Below are 14,339 nucleotides of genomic sequence, written 5' to 3' on the forward strand. Positions count from 1 at the left end.
GTGTGTGCGTGTGCGTGTGTGTGTGTGTGTGTGTGTGTGTGTGTGTGTGTGTGTGTGTGTGTGTGTGTGTGTGTGTGTGTGTGTGTGTGTGTGTGTGTGTGTGTGTGTGTGTGTGTGTGTGTGTGTGTGTGTGTGTGTGTGTGTGTGTGTGTGTGTGTGTGTGTGTGTGTGTGTGTGTGTGTGTGTGTGTGTGTGTGTGTGTGTGTGTGTGTGTGTGTGTGTGTGTGTGTGTGTGTGTGTGTGTGTGTGTGTGTGTGTGTGTGTGTGTGTGTGTGTGTGTGTGTGTGTGTGTGTGTGTGTGTGTGTGTGTGTGTGTGTGTCTTTAACGGAGGACGATGACCTTAGTTTTCAGAAGAGTGATAATCTCACAGAGAGGAATATATAGTGCGCAGTACCAGTAGGAGCTAGGGTAGTTAGGAAACTGGCAAGCTCTCTCAGGATACAAAAGACCTGATTAAGAAACGCCAAAGTATGAAGCGTTTAACCCCATTGATAGGACAGAATTTGCAGAAGTGTCGAAGCTACTCAACAAGTGTAAGGTAACTAACATAATGGAGTGTAATGTGGACAGGATCGAGCAAGCTCTAAAGAAGGGAGGTAGTGTAAAAACGATCAAATGAAAATTAGTTAAATTAGATAATGGCAAAAATGAGATGTACGCCCTCAGAGACAGAGTGCAGTGCTGTTACCAATATGGATATGATAGCTAAAACTCCCAAAGAATTCTACGCAGATCTCTGCAGTAGCTGAAACAACCAGAATGTTAAAGATCAAGGTAGTGGTGTGGAAGAATTGAACAACTCACTGGTAACGAAGGAGGAAGCAAGCAAAAGCTTACATGCTATGCAAAGTGGGAACTTAGCTGGCGTAGATCAGGTAACAGCAACCCAGTTTGGGATGGTGGGGACATTGGGCAAGAAAAACTTGCCGCCCTGTATACACAGGGCCTCACCACCTTCGACACAGTAAGGCCTGCCATTTCGCCCTGTGACATCCTTGTTCAGGACTGCTTTCTTTCTAGCTCAGGCAGTTGCAGAAACAAGAAAAAAGAACCGAAACAAATTACCGGCACGGCGGAGCACCTCTCCCCTCCAAATGCATGCGGATGCACCTTTGGCGCCGACGCCTTACCAGCCGTGCGCGCACGTGATCAGGAAAAAAAAAAAAACAGGGCGAACGATCCGTTAATGCATTTCTATAAACGGACTCCCATTACACCGAATTTGGCCTCGCACGCCAGCTGAATACACACGGTGGAAGCGAGAAGCTTACCGATGCGGTTGACTGGCCAGGCCCAATTACGCCCATTTACGCAACATTTGATGTACATGAGCGATGACCACAGCAGTTCACGCGGCCCATTTGGTAACCGCAGGAGGTTTTGGTAGTGCAGAAGTGACAATAAACTTCTTAGCATATGACCATGTTTGGTCATATGCGGACCAAACCCTCAACCCTCAAACCATAAGCTCAACCAAGGGAGAACACAGATTCCAGCAATGCAACCAAGTCTCTGTCTCGTCGTGTGTGCGAGACTTTTTGCACGAGCTGCGGCCAAACATCACACAAACCAATGGAGTTTAGCCGCGTGATTAAAATTCACAACTGAAAAGTAAAGCACAATGCAGTAGTTGCGGCGACCGCAATAATTCCGTTTCAGCGCACAGCTATGTCAGATCCTTGTATGATAATTCTGAAAAAGAAATATTATAAAGCATGAGACACGAATACAACGCAACAAAGACAGTCAATTTCCAAGTCCTCCTGCAGTTCACTCTCAATAATCTTCTCGAACTTAAATTACTGGCTATTGCGCGAAATCAAATGCTGATGGGGCGTCATCACCTCCGCCAGCACCTACACGGTTGCTGGCGCATCGCTTGCTTATCCCAACAATCTTTACGTGTGGTTCCTTTACAGCGTTACGTGATGAACTGCGAGATATTCGGGTTCCAGCTCATTCAGAGCCTTCAGAATGCATGCAAGATCCCTCATTTACAAACAATAAAGGGGAAGTACCGCGCGCCCAGTCTCATGCACAGGAAGCCGGGCTTCACCGCACATTACCCAAGCTTGTATCCTCTGGTAACTCGGACATAACTCCAGCGCGCACTGCCTGCCACTACAGAAGGTAACTTTCGACAAACTTCGTTGTCGTACGCCCTGGAGAGCGAATCAGCCCATCAGCCCGAAGTCAATTCATGCATCTGGCTTCGGAGTTCACTGCGACAGAAAACAGTTCAGACGGGGCACACAAAACGGCTTTGTAATGACGCGGAAAAAAAATGACCGCTAGTAATAATGAAAAACTTGTTCCTTCCAATATAACGGCGACTGGCAGTGTGATACAGGTGACGGCCCAGTCATCTCAGTCGTCAAGAGACCCCGCCCGTCGTGAGTGGCGCCTGACGTGGCACTCAGGTGGAAGCCCTGGCCATGCCGCGGAAAGGCGGCGGTCGCGGCCGGGGCAGGATGGGCGCGTTGAGCACGTTCCACCAGCTGTGGCGTCTGCACAAGTCGGGGTGCAGCTGTCCCACCCTGCCGACCTCGACGATCACCACGGCGGCCACGACGAGCAGGGCGGCGCAGTAGCTGTAGGGGCCGGGCCCCTCCTCGAGCACGATGTGCGACGCTGCCATGGAGAGGAAGGCGTCCAGGACGTACAAGAACACGTTCACCACGTAGTAGTTCTCCAGGTTGCGCGCCTTGGTCAGCGAGAAGATGTACGCGAAGCTCACCTGCGCCCAAAGGTGCCCGACGCTATAGAAAGAATAGCATGGGCAAGAAAAAATAAATAAGATTCCCGGTCCGCAGAGAGCAATGAAACGAACCCCGGGGTGGAAACTAGAACACACGTCTTGAGGGCTGCTGTGTTCGCGGCTCCAAGAAAAGAAATTGCCGAAGACACTGGAAATTCTAAAATGTGCTTGGCTAAAGCCTTGTGGTCAACCCACTGCCGCTTCCCCGAACCCCTTGGCCCGGAATCACGGGGCCGCTTCGGAGTCATGCGTCTCACACACTCGACTGCAACGAGACGTCTGGCGAAGGAACGGCGGTGCAGTTGCCACCGCCGACACGCGCGCGCTCGTTCTACCACTACTGTGTGACATCAAGGTTGCTATGCACAGCTGCGCCCCCCACCGGCGCGCCGGTTGATAAAGAGGGGAGGAGGTTGCGCCGCTGCGCGGAGGAGAGGCCACAGTTGGCACGATTCTAGCGCATGGACGGACACCGCGAGCATGAGCCATTAAAGGCTTTCGCCTTAAAAGCAAGAGCCAGCGGGTTCTAACAAATGAAACAGTCTCCTGATGGCTGGGCAAATGTTACAGTTTGCTCTCTGGTTTATGGGGGTTTAACGTCCCAAAGCAACTCAGGCTATGAGGGACGCCGTAGTGAAGGGTTCCAGAAATTTCGACCGCCTGGGGTTCTTTGACGTGTACCGACATAACACAGCACACGGGCCTATAGAATTTCGCCTCCATCGAAATTCGGCCGCCGCGGCCGGGATCGAACCTGCGTCTTTCGGGTCAGCAGCCGAGCGCCGTAGCCACTGAGCCACACTTTGCTATCTACAAGACCAGTCGAAAATTGCATACAATCTTGAGGGAAGTTCCAGCATTTCGATGTCTTGCACTCCTTTACACAGATAGTTGTACGCGGAAATTTCTCAAATGTCACGGCGCCACCGTTGGCTTCGGCAGCATACAGGTTGTTTCATCTAAGGCATTACACAATTTTTAAATTAGGCTTTCTGAGTTACAAGTGCGCTTTTTTCGGCGTAGTACTGTCAGCGGTGCAGTACGTCATAATACAGCCAAGACATGCTAACTAGCAGGCTGGTTAACTAAAACTGAATAGTTAACTTTTTATTAATTATTGACGGGCGTGTAGCCCGCCGCAAGTGATATCCATATCAGTTTTTACAACTTCGAAAACGCGATTACCATCGGCTCTGTGGGCAACAAATTTTACCTACATCACCCCAAAATACACGCGCTTTCGAGAAGCTTGCAGGCAAAGCAACCTCTCCAGTACACGTAACTCGTTGATACAGCCAGAACTTGTTGGGTCACAGCGCCGAGGATAACCGGGTTTTCGAAATTCTAAAACCTGATATGGATATTAATTGTGGTGTGCTACACGCCTCTTAATAATTAAGGGGCCTAACGGTAATAGTTAAAGTTAACTATTCAATATTAGTTAAGCATCCTGCTAGTTAGCATGCCTTAGCTGTATTCTGATGTACTACATTACTAACAATGCGATGCCGAAAACAGCGTTCTCCTAACTCAAAAAGCCGACTTTTAAAAATTGTGTAAAGTCTTAAGTGAACCACCATTTATATCGTATATAGTGCACCATATACGGCAATAATTGTCGTATACCGTTAAACTTTATTCATGTGACATCATTTGCATGACGCACATATGCAGGCAACAATGGCATGCAGCAACATGGCTGTAGCATCGCGTCGCGGTCACAAAAGCAGGACAACCCTGTTATCCGGCAAATCCAACAATGACCCCCGTTCCAAGTCGTGATGGATAGGAATTTTCTTTTGACAGCGCCCTTCGGAATATACACTAGAGGAGTGGGGTGCGCTGTTCTCTACCCAGCTCCTTTGAGTCGCGTCTGTTGGGCAGCGAGCAGCCCTTAGTTTGGGTATGTTTGAGCTCTTTGGCTCGAATTTCGCGTATGATGGGGTACAGGTTGGCGCGCAGGAAATTCCTGCCGTCCACCAGATCACAGTGAAATAGGGTCTATACCCACACCATCTATCGTAAGCAAGCGAGGTTCAGGTAGCCGGTAAGTCAAAGACGAGAGGATACGTCGCTGAACGCGCCAGTGACCCATGCGAAATGCTAAAAGCCAGTGAGAGAGCAGCGTTTCCACTCACCTGCGCGAGGAGTACCATGGTGCCCATGTCAATGTCGTCGTACAGGTGCTTCATGCTGTCGAACATGACGACGAGCACGCAAGACACTATCAGGCTGACGAAGGAAAAGTGGAAGGCCTGCACCACGCTGGGCACATCCGACACGGCATCGTTGAACTGGCGCACCGTGGCGCGCAGCACCGACGCCGTCATGGTGAGCACGCAGCCAGCCATGAAGCGTCGAGCCGCCATCACGTCGGCGGCGCTGCCGTAGTGCCGCGCGTATCCCAGCAGGGCCAGCGCCAGGGCCCCCATGCACTGTGGCAGGATGCGTCCCACCGTGGCGCCCTCTCGGGTGACGCACGTCGGCACAGCGGAGAGCACGGGCCCCAGGCTGCTGACGGTGAACGCGTCCACCACGGTCAGGAAGCGCAGCGAAAAGATGCGCGCGAACAGCGCGCCAGAGACGCCCATGCTGCGCATGAACAGCAGCGGCTGCACTGGCAGCGGGCCGTACGGCTCGGCGACGCCCGACATGAGCGACATGCTGCCCACGAAGATGCCGACCGAGAAGTGGAAGAGCAGCTTGGGCGTCGGGATGGACGGGTTCAGCTTGACCAGCACGTCCAGCAGCACCCAGAAGACGCTGGCGCTGGCCGCTAGCAGCGAGGCGTCCCAGGAGAAGGTGGCCGAACTTCGAGGCTCCGCCTCTGCTTCGACCTCGGTCGGGTAGAAGGGCCGCCGTGAGACGGTCGCCTCGCTCAACGCGACAGTCATCTCGGTGGCGATGCTGCGACCCACAGACCGCGCGGCGGACCGCGACGCCCGGGAGGCCCGTGACGCCGACTCGGACAAGAACCGGGAGATGCGCGACGCTTCGCCCGTGTCCGAGAGGGCACGTGGAGGGCTGCGCGACATTTTTGCGACGCTGGGGCGAAAACTGGCTCAGGATGTGCGGGAGGGGGCTGGGAACAGGCTGGAGATTTGGGACGGTGATTTCTGCGGGACAGTTGACCGAGAGAAGCTCGAGGAGCGCAGCCCACGGAAAGCACGAGGACTCACGTGCTTGCGAGATCTTCTTTTTTATAATAACAGCTCTTTCCGCGTGGGATTAGCCGGCAGATCAAGAGATTGCGGCAGAAAGATTGGTTTATTGGTTTATTGGAGTTTAACGTCCCAAAGCAACTCAGGCTATGAGGGACGCCGTAGTGGAAGGCTCCGGAAATTTCGACCACCTGGGGTTCTTCAACGTGCACTGACATCGCACAGTACACGGGCCTCTAGAATTTCGCCTTCATCGGAATTCGGCCGCCGCGGCCGGGATCGAACCCGCGTCTTTGGGGTCAGCAGCCGAGCGCCGTAGCCACTGAGCCACCGCGGCGGGGGACGGCAAAAAGAGAGGAGTTTTTTTTTTTTTTTTATAAGGGCGATGAGTCCTAACCCGAAATGAGTCGTAAACCCTCCACCGTAGCGCTTTCGCAATCTAATGAGCACCATCATGGGTGCCAGCAGCAGAGGGAGATTATTTATTGTTGGAAGATGGAAAAGAAAGTTTCGCGGTGCGTGCCACTCTCTCTGTCAAGGTCGCCTTCACTGTGATACACTAATGGAGTGGGATATGAACAGCAAGCAATAAGACGGATCGAAGCCAAAGAAAGAGCAAAGGACTCGTAGGATACCAACCATGCTAGCCATACAGATCTGGGCCTGATGCGAGAGTCCACGAGGGGCGAGCGTTGTCGACCGCTTTTGCTTATTGCTAATTGCTTAGCTAAGGGACTCTCGAGATAATAGTTCTTATCAGAAGAGAAGAGGCCAGAAGCGGGCAGGTAATTAAGCGCGATGTCATTAAAAGCCTATCCGGGAAACAAATGCGTCTTCGGTCATCAATTCGCCCCATTGGATCGAAGAAGTGACGTCAGCAGACAGGACGTGACGTCAGCAGACCATGAGTGATGTCAGCTCCGGTAACTGCATCAACAGCTTCTAATGCTATCGCATTGTCAACACACAATGAAATTAGGTGTTCCTGTGAATTTTCAATGCGAGAGCATTAGAAGGGCCACGAGGGTGAAAACAGTCCGGCTGCGTCGGCGTCTGTGTGAAGCCTGCACCTGCCAACCATCAACTGTCACCTGCCAACAGTCCTCCTTTCCTCACCCCGTTTGTAGAGGAGAGGAGGGAGTGGACGGATGAATAACGACTCGGCAAGAACGACAATGCCCGAGACAACTACCAAGTCGTTCTGCGTCACCTGTGGCACGTTTCGCGGCTGAGCGAGGACTGTTTTTCTGCGTAAGCACTAACCCAGAGGGTACCAACCCTCAGAAAAATCGTCCGTTGTCTGGCCTAGCGCTAGCGTTCCGTGCCGCGGCACTGCCCACACATCGTCGTCTTCTATGTTAAACAAATCCGTGCTTTCGCACTTATCCGAATGCAGCAAACATTCTCTGCAGTTTTTTTTTCCTCGAAAATTTGTTTTGAGGAAACGACAGGCGCACTATGTCGCTTCTCGGTGTACACCTGTACCACATCGCGATGGGAGGGAGGTAGGTGGTAGCGAAAGAAGAAATGATCTGTATTGCTATCTGCGCAGTATTCCAATTTATAGCGGCCTTTTTCCAAAGGCCGGGATATAGGCCCGTATACTGAGCCGGCTTTGTGATTTTTTTTCTTTTGAGGGGAAAGTGTTTTTTTTTTCGAAAAAACAAGCTTTCCTTAGGTTTTTCCAGTCCATGATCAGCATTGCACATTCTTGTCGTCGATTAAAAGAGTGGTGCGGTTTTAACGTAGTTAAACCGAGTAGATGTGCGAAAGCGTGTCTTTAGCCCGGTTGGCTCATGATTTTGCTGTGCTGGGTCGTCGGCACGTCCGGCGACGATATTAGACTCGGGTTAAGCTCTGATCGAGGTTAAGCTGATGTGATCTGTTCGCGCTGCAGGTGGAAGATTATGAAGAGGACGATGTACAATGCACAACGCAGGGTGGTGGTGGTGGTGGAAACACTTATTGCCAAGCAATGCAGAGGGGGGCCACGTTTCACGAGGCAACCCTTAGGGGGCTGCTTTTAAAGGGCAAAAAACAGCCCTTGGAGGGCTATCCGCTTCAGGGCGTCGGTAATTATCCGGCACTGGTCAGTGGCAGTGGAGCTGGCCAGGAGAGTCTCCCAGTATGACTCCGCCGTGGTTGGGGATGGAGGGTGTGGGAAAGTGGGGCATGTGAGAAGGATATGAATAAAGACTCCCGGTTTCCCGCAGAGCTTACAGGAGGAGAGGAACTGATTGGAGTAGCGGGCATGAAGAAGAACAGGGTAGCGACATGGAGGAAGTTTTTTTTCCTCCATGGGTAGCGAGCAGTACGGGTCTGGAGTCGACGCCAGTGGGAGGCCTGGATTAGGGTTAGGGAGGGAGCCGGCGGTGCGTAAACGCGCCGAGCATCTCGGTAGTGGGTAAGGATATCTCTGAAGGTAAGCAGACGCTCCTGGGATGGCGTAGGGGGTACAACTCCGGCCCAGAAAGTGAGGCCTCGGGCGAGGGAGAGGGCCTCCTCGTTACTCGGGAGGCCTGCGTGTGCGGGGGTCCAGGTAAGAGTTACGGGGCGGGTGGGGCGCCAGAAGCGTAGAAGCCGAGCCGCGGTGCGGGATATCAGGCCTTTGGCGAAATGGGATAAGGCGGATTATAGGTCGGAGAGAATTTTGGTGGCAGAAGTGAATGTGTTGCAGTTTAACAATAAGCGTGATCGGCTGCTGTGATAGCATTGTGCTTTCGTGCAGTGACCAGCGAAGCTTATCTGTTCGAGCCGCCGCGGGTTCAAAAACCCTGTCGAGGAAATATTAATTTTATTTTTGCGCCCTCAAGGTCAGCGACAGCCCAGGATTCTTAGTTGAGTTTGACCTCGTGAAGCAGTGCTTTCGCACTTAAATGTCGACCGGACATGCGTTTTCGATCTCTCGTGGAAGTGCCCCAAAGATGTACCATCGGCCTCAAATGAAACGACAACAGATTAACTGAAACTGGAACACAATAGCAAAAACATAAAAATGCGGGCCGCGATCACTAATACTTCCCCGCAAATGTCTAAGTGTGATCAAACTGAAATCCAAGTTCACTAGTATTCCTTCTCTGTGAGCTAAAATAGTCTCGTTTCGGTGTTTTCATTTTCATTGCCTTGTTCGCACTTAATTTTATGCTGAAACCGCCACGGTGGCTCAGTGGTTATGGCGCTCGACTGCTGACCCGAAAGACGCGGGTTCGATCCCGGCCGCGGCAGTCGCATTTCGATAGAGACGAAATGCTAGAGGCCCGTGTATTGTGCGATGTCAGTGCACGTTAAAGAATCTCTGGTGATATAAATTTCGGTAGCACTTTACTACGGCGTCCCTCACAGCCTGAGTCGCCGAAAGGACGTTAAACCCGCATAAAACCAAAGTAAAGCTACGCAAAACATTTGACGCTGATTGCCCCTCCGTTGGTCGCTATAAGGAGTGCAGCAGACTGAGGTCAACAAAATGTACCGTAAATTAAGTCGATAAGTCAGAGAACGAAGGGAGCGAGTTATTCTGCGAAGCTGAGCGCAGGGGTGTATTGCGTACATATCGACATCAGGCCTCTATCGCGGTTGTCGATGTTTTGAAGAGGCTCGATCCTCGAGGTGAATTCAGTGCACCAGGATAGGATGTACGTTTGTCACCGCCCTCATCGATCGCGATCAGAATAGACCGGTCATTTAATTGGAATACAGAGGTACACGCCAGTCACGAGTCACGTCGTCAAACCGGCATTATCGTTCATCCCAGTGGAACGGTCATGCACCTCTCAGTAAAGTAATTTAGAAAGAATGCTCAAGTGTATAAGATAGTGCAGTTTCAGGCCACACCCCGCATCTGCTCGAATCTAAGGCGGCCTTGATTATAAGCCAATTTCGTAGAAATTCCAAGCCAAAAATAAAAAAAAGAAAATTAAGAAAACTAAGATGTGCTCGATTGCAGGCTAGAAGAAATAAAATTTGGCAGACGATTGCGATGGCCGGTAATGCGAAATGTGAGCGCAGCTCTTAAAGGCTGGCAGGTGGCGTGTTACAACCGGTTAATCTGACTACGCCGACGTCTGCGACTACTACTACGACTAACGCGCGGAAGCTAGGAATGGGAGCCTATGAAATACGCTAAAAAATTGCGAGGACACTTTGACAACTAAAGTGTTGGGAGGCGAAAGCCGAGGACACTATTCCGTGACGACTTCCGGTGGATAAGACGTCACACCGTTCTCGTGGCTATAGCGATACAGAAATTATACATCTTTCGGGGATCTTAAGTGTTAATTACGCTTAATTACACATTTTTCCATCTAATTTGACACACATACGACGTTTTTCCGACCATTCTATGACAATTTTCACTATACCGTGACGACTTCCGGTGGATGTGACGTCATATATAGTGGCTATATCGACGTCCGCGCTATTTCTACGCAATTTCGACTTTTTGGCCTATAATTAATTAACTAATTAATCTACAATAATCAAACTTGGCTTCTAGGTTCATTTTTTCCTCCTCTATCTGGAGCAAGCATAGGTTTTCTATCCTTTTTAGTTCCCGAATTAAACGCGTGTGACAGGCTTTGCAAACGGACGACAGTATGAGCCATTAAAGGCTTTCGTCTTAAAATATCAGCGATCACTGCGGCGGCCCGCATAGGGAGAATGCGAAAGCATTGACGCCTCGTCGGCATTCGTCGCCTCTCTTTATCATTCTCGTTTTGTTTGTTTGTTAATTTAACTACTGAATTAGCGTAATTAGCTTTTGCTTTAATTAAAGATCGATTTATTTACTCTTACCTTATCTTATTTACTCTACCTTATCTTAATTATCCCAAACAACCACTTAGGTTTCTCAAATTTCTCGCCGTGGTTGCTTTCCCGTCGACTTACTATATTCCCGTTCAGCCTATTCAACCGTCCAATGGCTTTCGCTGATAATTAATTAATTTATGTCAAGGAAACTTTTTGTTTGTTTATTTATCACTCATCAAATACATTTCGATTCATTTCAAACTTTATTTTCACTCATTTGCCTATTTTTGGACTATTTTGCGGTCCACGACTTTTTTGCCGCCCACTCACTATACCGACGTCCGCGCTATTTCGACCTTATTTCTACAATATTGGCTCTAGTTAACTGACTAATCATCCTAACGACATAATTTTTTTTTGCAGCATCCTCACATCATCCTCTTTCCATTACAACCCCTCGTTTGATGTTATCTCTTCTGAGAACGTCACAACTGCTGCGGACACGTTTCGCGGACACGTTTTGGTGGCACGACCCCGGCGACATAGCCTAGAAATCCTTTCGCCTTAAAAACACCAACTAAAACCGTGAGGTTTTGTTCATTAGGTAGTGTGAGGATACGCATTATGACTCATGCTGAATGTTCATTCGCTGTCGTGAATGATTGTTTCCCAATCCGTTTCCTCACCTAATAACGCGATCTCCTCGTCGCCAGCTGCACAACTTCGCTTTCTTTAAACATAAATATGGCGTCTTCCCGATCCTGAAAACGCCATTACTGTTGCAGCGGTGCTGGGCATGTGTTCCCACTTTCTTCAACAGAGTACATTCGTTTTGTCAATTCAAATTCATTGCAAATTCATTGAATTTACAAATTACCGAAGGGCATAAAGCAGCTACACCGAAAAACGTCTTAGTATAGAAGACATTGCTTCTTGTAAAAGAGCAGGCCACATATCGCTCCAGCTATACGCTCCGAAAGATGGCGCTGCGATGGCGTTGACGGAGCCGCATCCTTGAATATAATATGAAATTGCGAGTTTTGAATCCTCCGTTCTGTGAAAACTGTAGGTTTAAACTCGGGGGAATAATGTCCTGCTTGGACAGTGCATCCACCGTACACATAATCGCCATGAATTAATGAGATTGACCCAGCGTCTCATCCACAGCCAGAGCAGCCGTGACGATCATCCCTATGAAATGATTGGTTCATTTTGCAAAGTTATCGACATTTATTTAACCAATGAATTCGTTTTTGTTGCGAAAGCAACACTACGCGAGTCGCCGAACATGCGCGAGCAGTGACGTCACACGGTGCACATCTGGCGCGTCACCGCCGTCGCTGCGCGGGTGACTCAGAGGTGCCGCTGCCACGCTCGCCAGTTGCGCATGCGCAGAAGCCGTGCATAGCTAGCCTGCCGGGGCCGCCGCCGCTGCCGCGCGCTCTACATCTCCTCTCTCTCTTTCCTCGTTGCTTTCGCAATCCAGCAGGTTTAACCAGAGCTAAACCACTACCAATTGTTATGCTGCTGACGCTCATTTGATAATCGTATCAGTCTCTGACGCGCTGCAGATTTCCGGGCTCATATGTCACATTGGTCTTAAAGGTTGTTCGCTTTCTTTGTATGTGCTATCGGCGCCAAACGCAATGCGAACAGCGGAAGATGTGGCCAAAGGTCCATTTTACGCCGTCTGCCTGTCGTCATCAGAGAGAGACGCGCTCATCCGGTTTGCGATAGTGTCGCGTCTTTTTTTTTTTTTTTGACCTTCGCTGTGTTGATAGACAGCGCATGACTTCGGCAAAACCCTTACGACGTCAACAAGGGCTTTATAGACAGACAGGCATATTGAACCTGTCCTATTAGAACTACAGAAATAGAACAGGCGGTCTTGAAATCTTCTTTTAAGAGCGCTTAACCCTTTGCGTCGCTTTTTTTTTGTTTCATGTTGAAGGCTATACGCACTCACTCATGCTCATGGCGTCGTTGTAGTGTCGAGCTTCGCGTAGACAAGTGAGACCACAACGTTTGAAAACCCGATTGAAAATATCCGCGATAACATGTCATAAATCTGATAACGTCCTCAGCAAACGCTCTGCTTCAGGCTTGGTAACAATGCCGGATCCTTCAAAATCGCCTAATTTAGTTCCTGTAATTTATTGTCTATAGTTTAAGCATTAAATTCCGCCGTTGTTGCATATTCTGTTGCTTAATGACGTTCTGTTCCGTCGCTTCAGTGTGGAGTCATTTTTATAGTTTTCACTTAAGTTTATGTGTCAATTCAAATGCCGTGCGCGTTACTGAAGACGCCGCTGGGGATATCACAGGTTTAATTTCGGCTACTTAAATAATTTTTGTTTTACTTTGAACATGTACGTAGTTGCTGCTAATGATGACAAGTTCGAACTTGTGGGCACAAGCATAACTTGACCAAAGAGCGCCACGGTTAACATCTTTTCGGCGTGCACGAGGTGGGGTCAACCTTTACAAAAAAGATGTATACAAGCTATAGATTGTCTAGAGAACTTCTATTTGGGCTAGATTGTTCATTGTACTCGTGAAAGGAAAACAGTAGCGCCAAAAAAACACCCAGCTGAAGGACGACGTAGGAAAAGCGCGCTCCTACGGGTTTCTCCTACGTCGTTCTTCAGCTGTGTCTTTTTTTCGGCGCTACTGTTTTCCTTTCACGAATACTATAGACTTTCTATATACTTCTCCCTATAAAGTATAAACACTCTCTATAGACAAATCCTAGAGAACAGTCTATAGGCAATACAAATTCTTTAGACAGTCTAGAGACAATCTATAGATTTATGGCCATACACTTTTAGTAGACTTTTGTATTTAGACAGTCAATGATAGACAAAAAGAAATATCTATTGGAAGGCAAAAGAGTCTATGAAAAGTTTATAGACTGTCTATAGACCATTTTTATAAAGAAAAGACACAATTTCACAAAGCGTTTCATCCTTTGTGCCCGACTCCTACGGTTGAAGTCACAAAAAAATAAAGGTAGGAGAAAGCCCGCACCTAACATAAGGTTATAGCAGGCGATCGAGCCAACTGAAGAAAAAAGAATCAAGTGTAACGCCCAAAGAAACCTTCCAAGCAAAAGCCAATTAGAAAGAAAAAGATGGAGCGGGGAAGGGGGGGGGGGGGGTAGAGGGGGAGGGGGGGGGGGGGGGAGTGCCCACTAAATGAAAATGTATCGAAGGGCGAGCAAAGCTGGGCAAAGCATTTCACCCCTGAGAAGCCTAGTACCCTGTGAGGACAAACTGTACACCCATCGAAAAACGGATGGGTACCCGGTAGCTCCAGCATACGAGGCGGAGACTTAAACAACGAAATCTGACTCCCCAGGCCTCGTCCAACTTCCCTTCCACAAAAATTCGGCACCTCAGGACGTAGTAAAGTATCCATGACCAGTAGCAGAACGCCCACACCTTTTGACTAAGGGGGGCGGGTACATGTAAAAAAAAAAAACAATCTCGTCATTTCCATTCTTTAAGGCTTCATCGTATTATATGACGGTAAAGCTAACATTAAGTAAACGCCCACCTATTGCCGTGAAATGACGTTCCTTTATTCATTGTTCTTCGCGGGCTTATCTCTGGGCGGGTCACGGATAAGAAAGGTCGTAACGAATCTTCGGTCGCGGCCGCATCTAGGCAAGCGA

At 49.3% G+C, this 14,339-nt stretch overlaps 2 protein-coding genes across 2 annotated transcripts in view; both read right to left on the reverse strand.

Annotated features, from left to right (window-relative positions):
- Positions 1–14,339, reverse strand: part of LOC149363982 (cytochrome P450 4V2-like) — a 284,143-nt gene that overhangs the window by 191,187 nt on the left and 78,617 nt on the right. The window lies entirely within an intron of this gene.
- LOC149363988 (uncharacterized) lies at positions 1,283–5,794 on the reverse strand. The gene is made up of 2 exons (XM_089573974.1): positions 4,898–5,794; positions 1,283–2,738 (listed from the first exon to the last, which is right to left on the reverse strand). Exons 1-2 carry the CDS (start codon positions 5,792–5,794, stop codon positions 2,418–2,420), a joined length of 1,218 nt encoding a protein of 405 aa, XP_089430100.1. The 3' UTR covers positions 1,283–2,417.

The sequence above is a fragment of the Amblyomma mixtum genome, chromosome 2 (genome assembly GCF_055824585.1).
Source record: "Amblyomma mixtum isolate Tamu chromosome 2, ASM5582458v1, whole genome shotgun sequence".
Lineage (NCBI taxonomy): Eukaryota > Metazoa > Arthropoda > Arachnida > Ixodida > Ixodidae > Amblyomma > Amblyomma mixtum.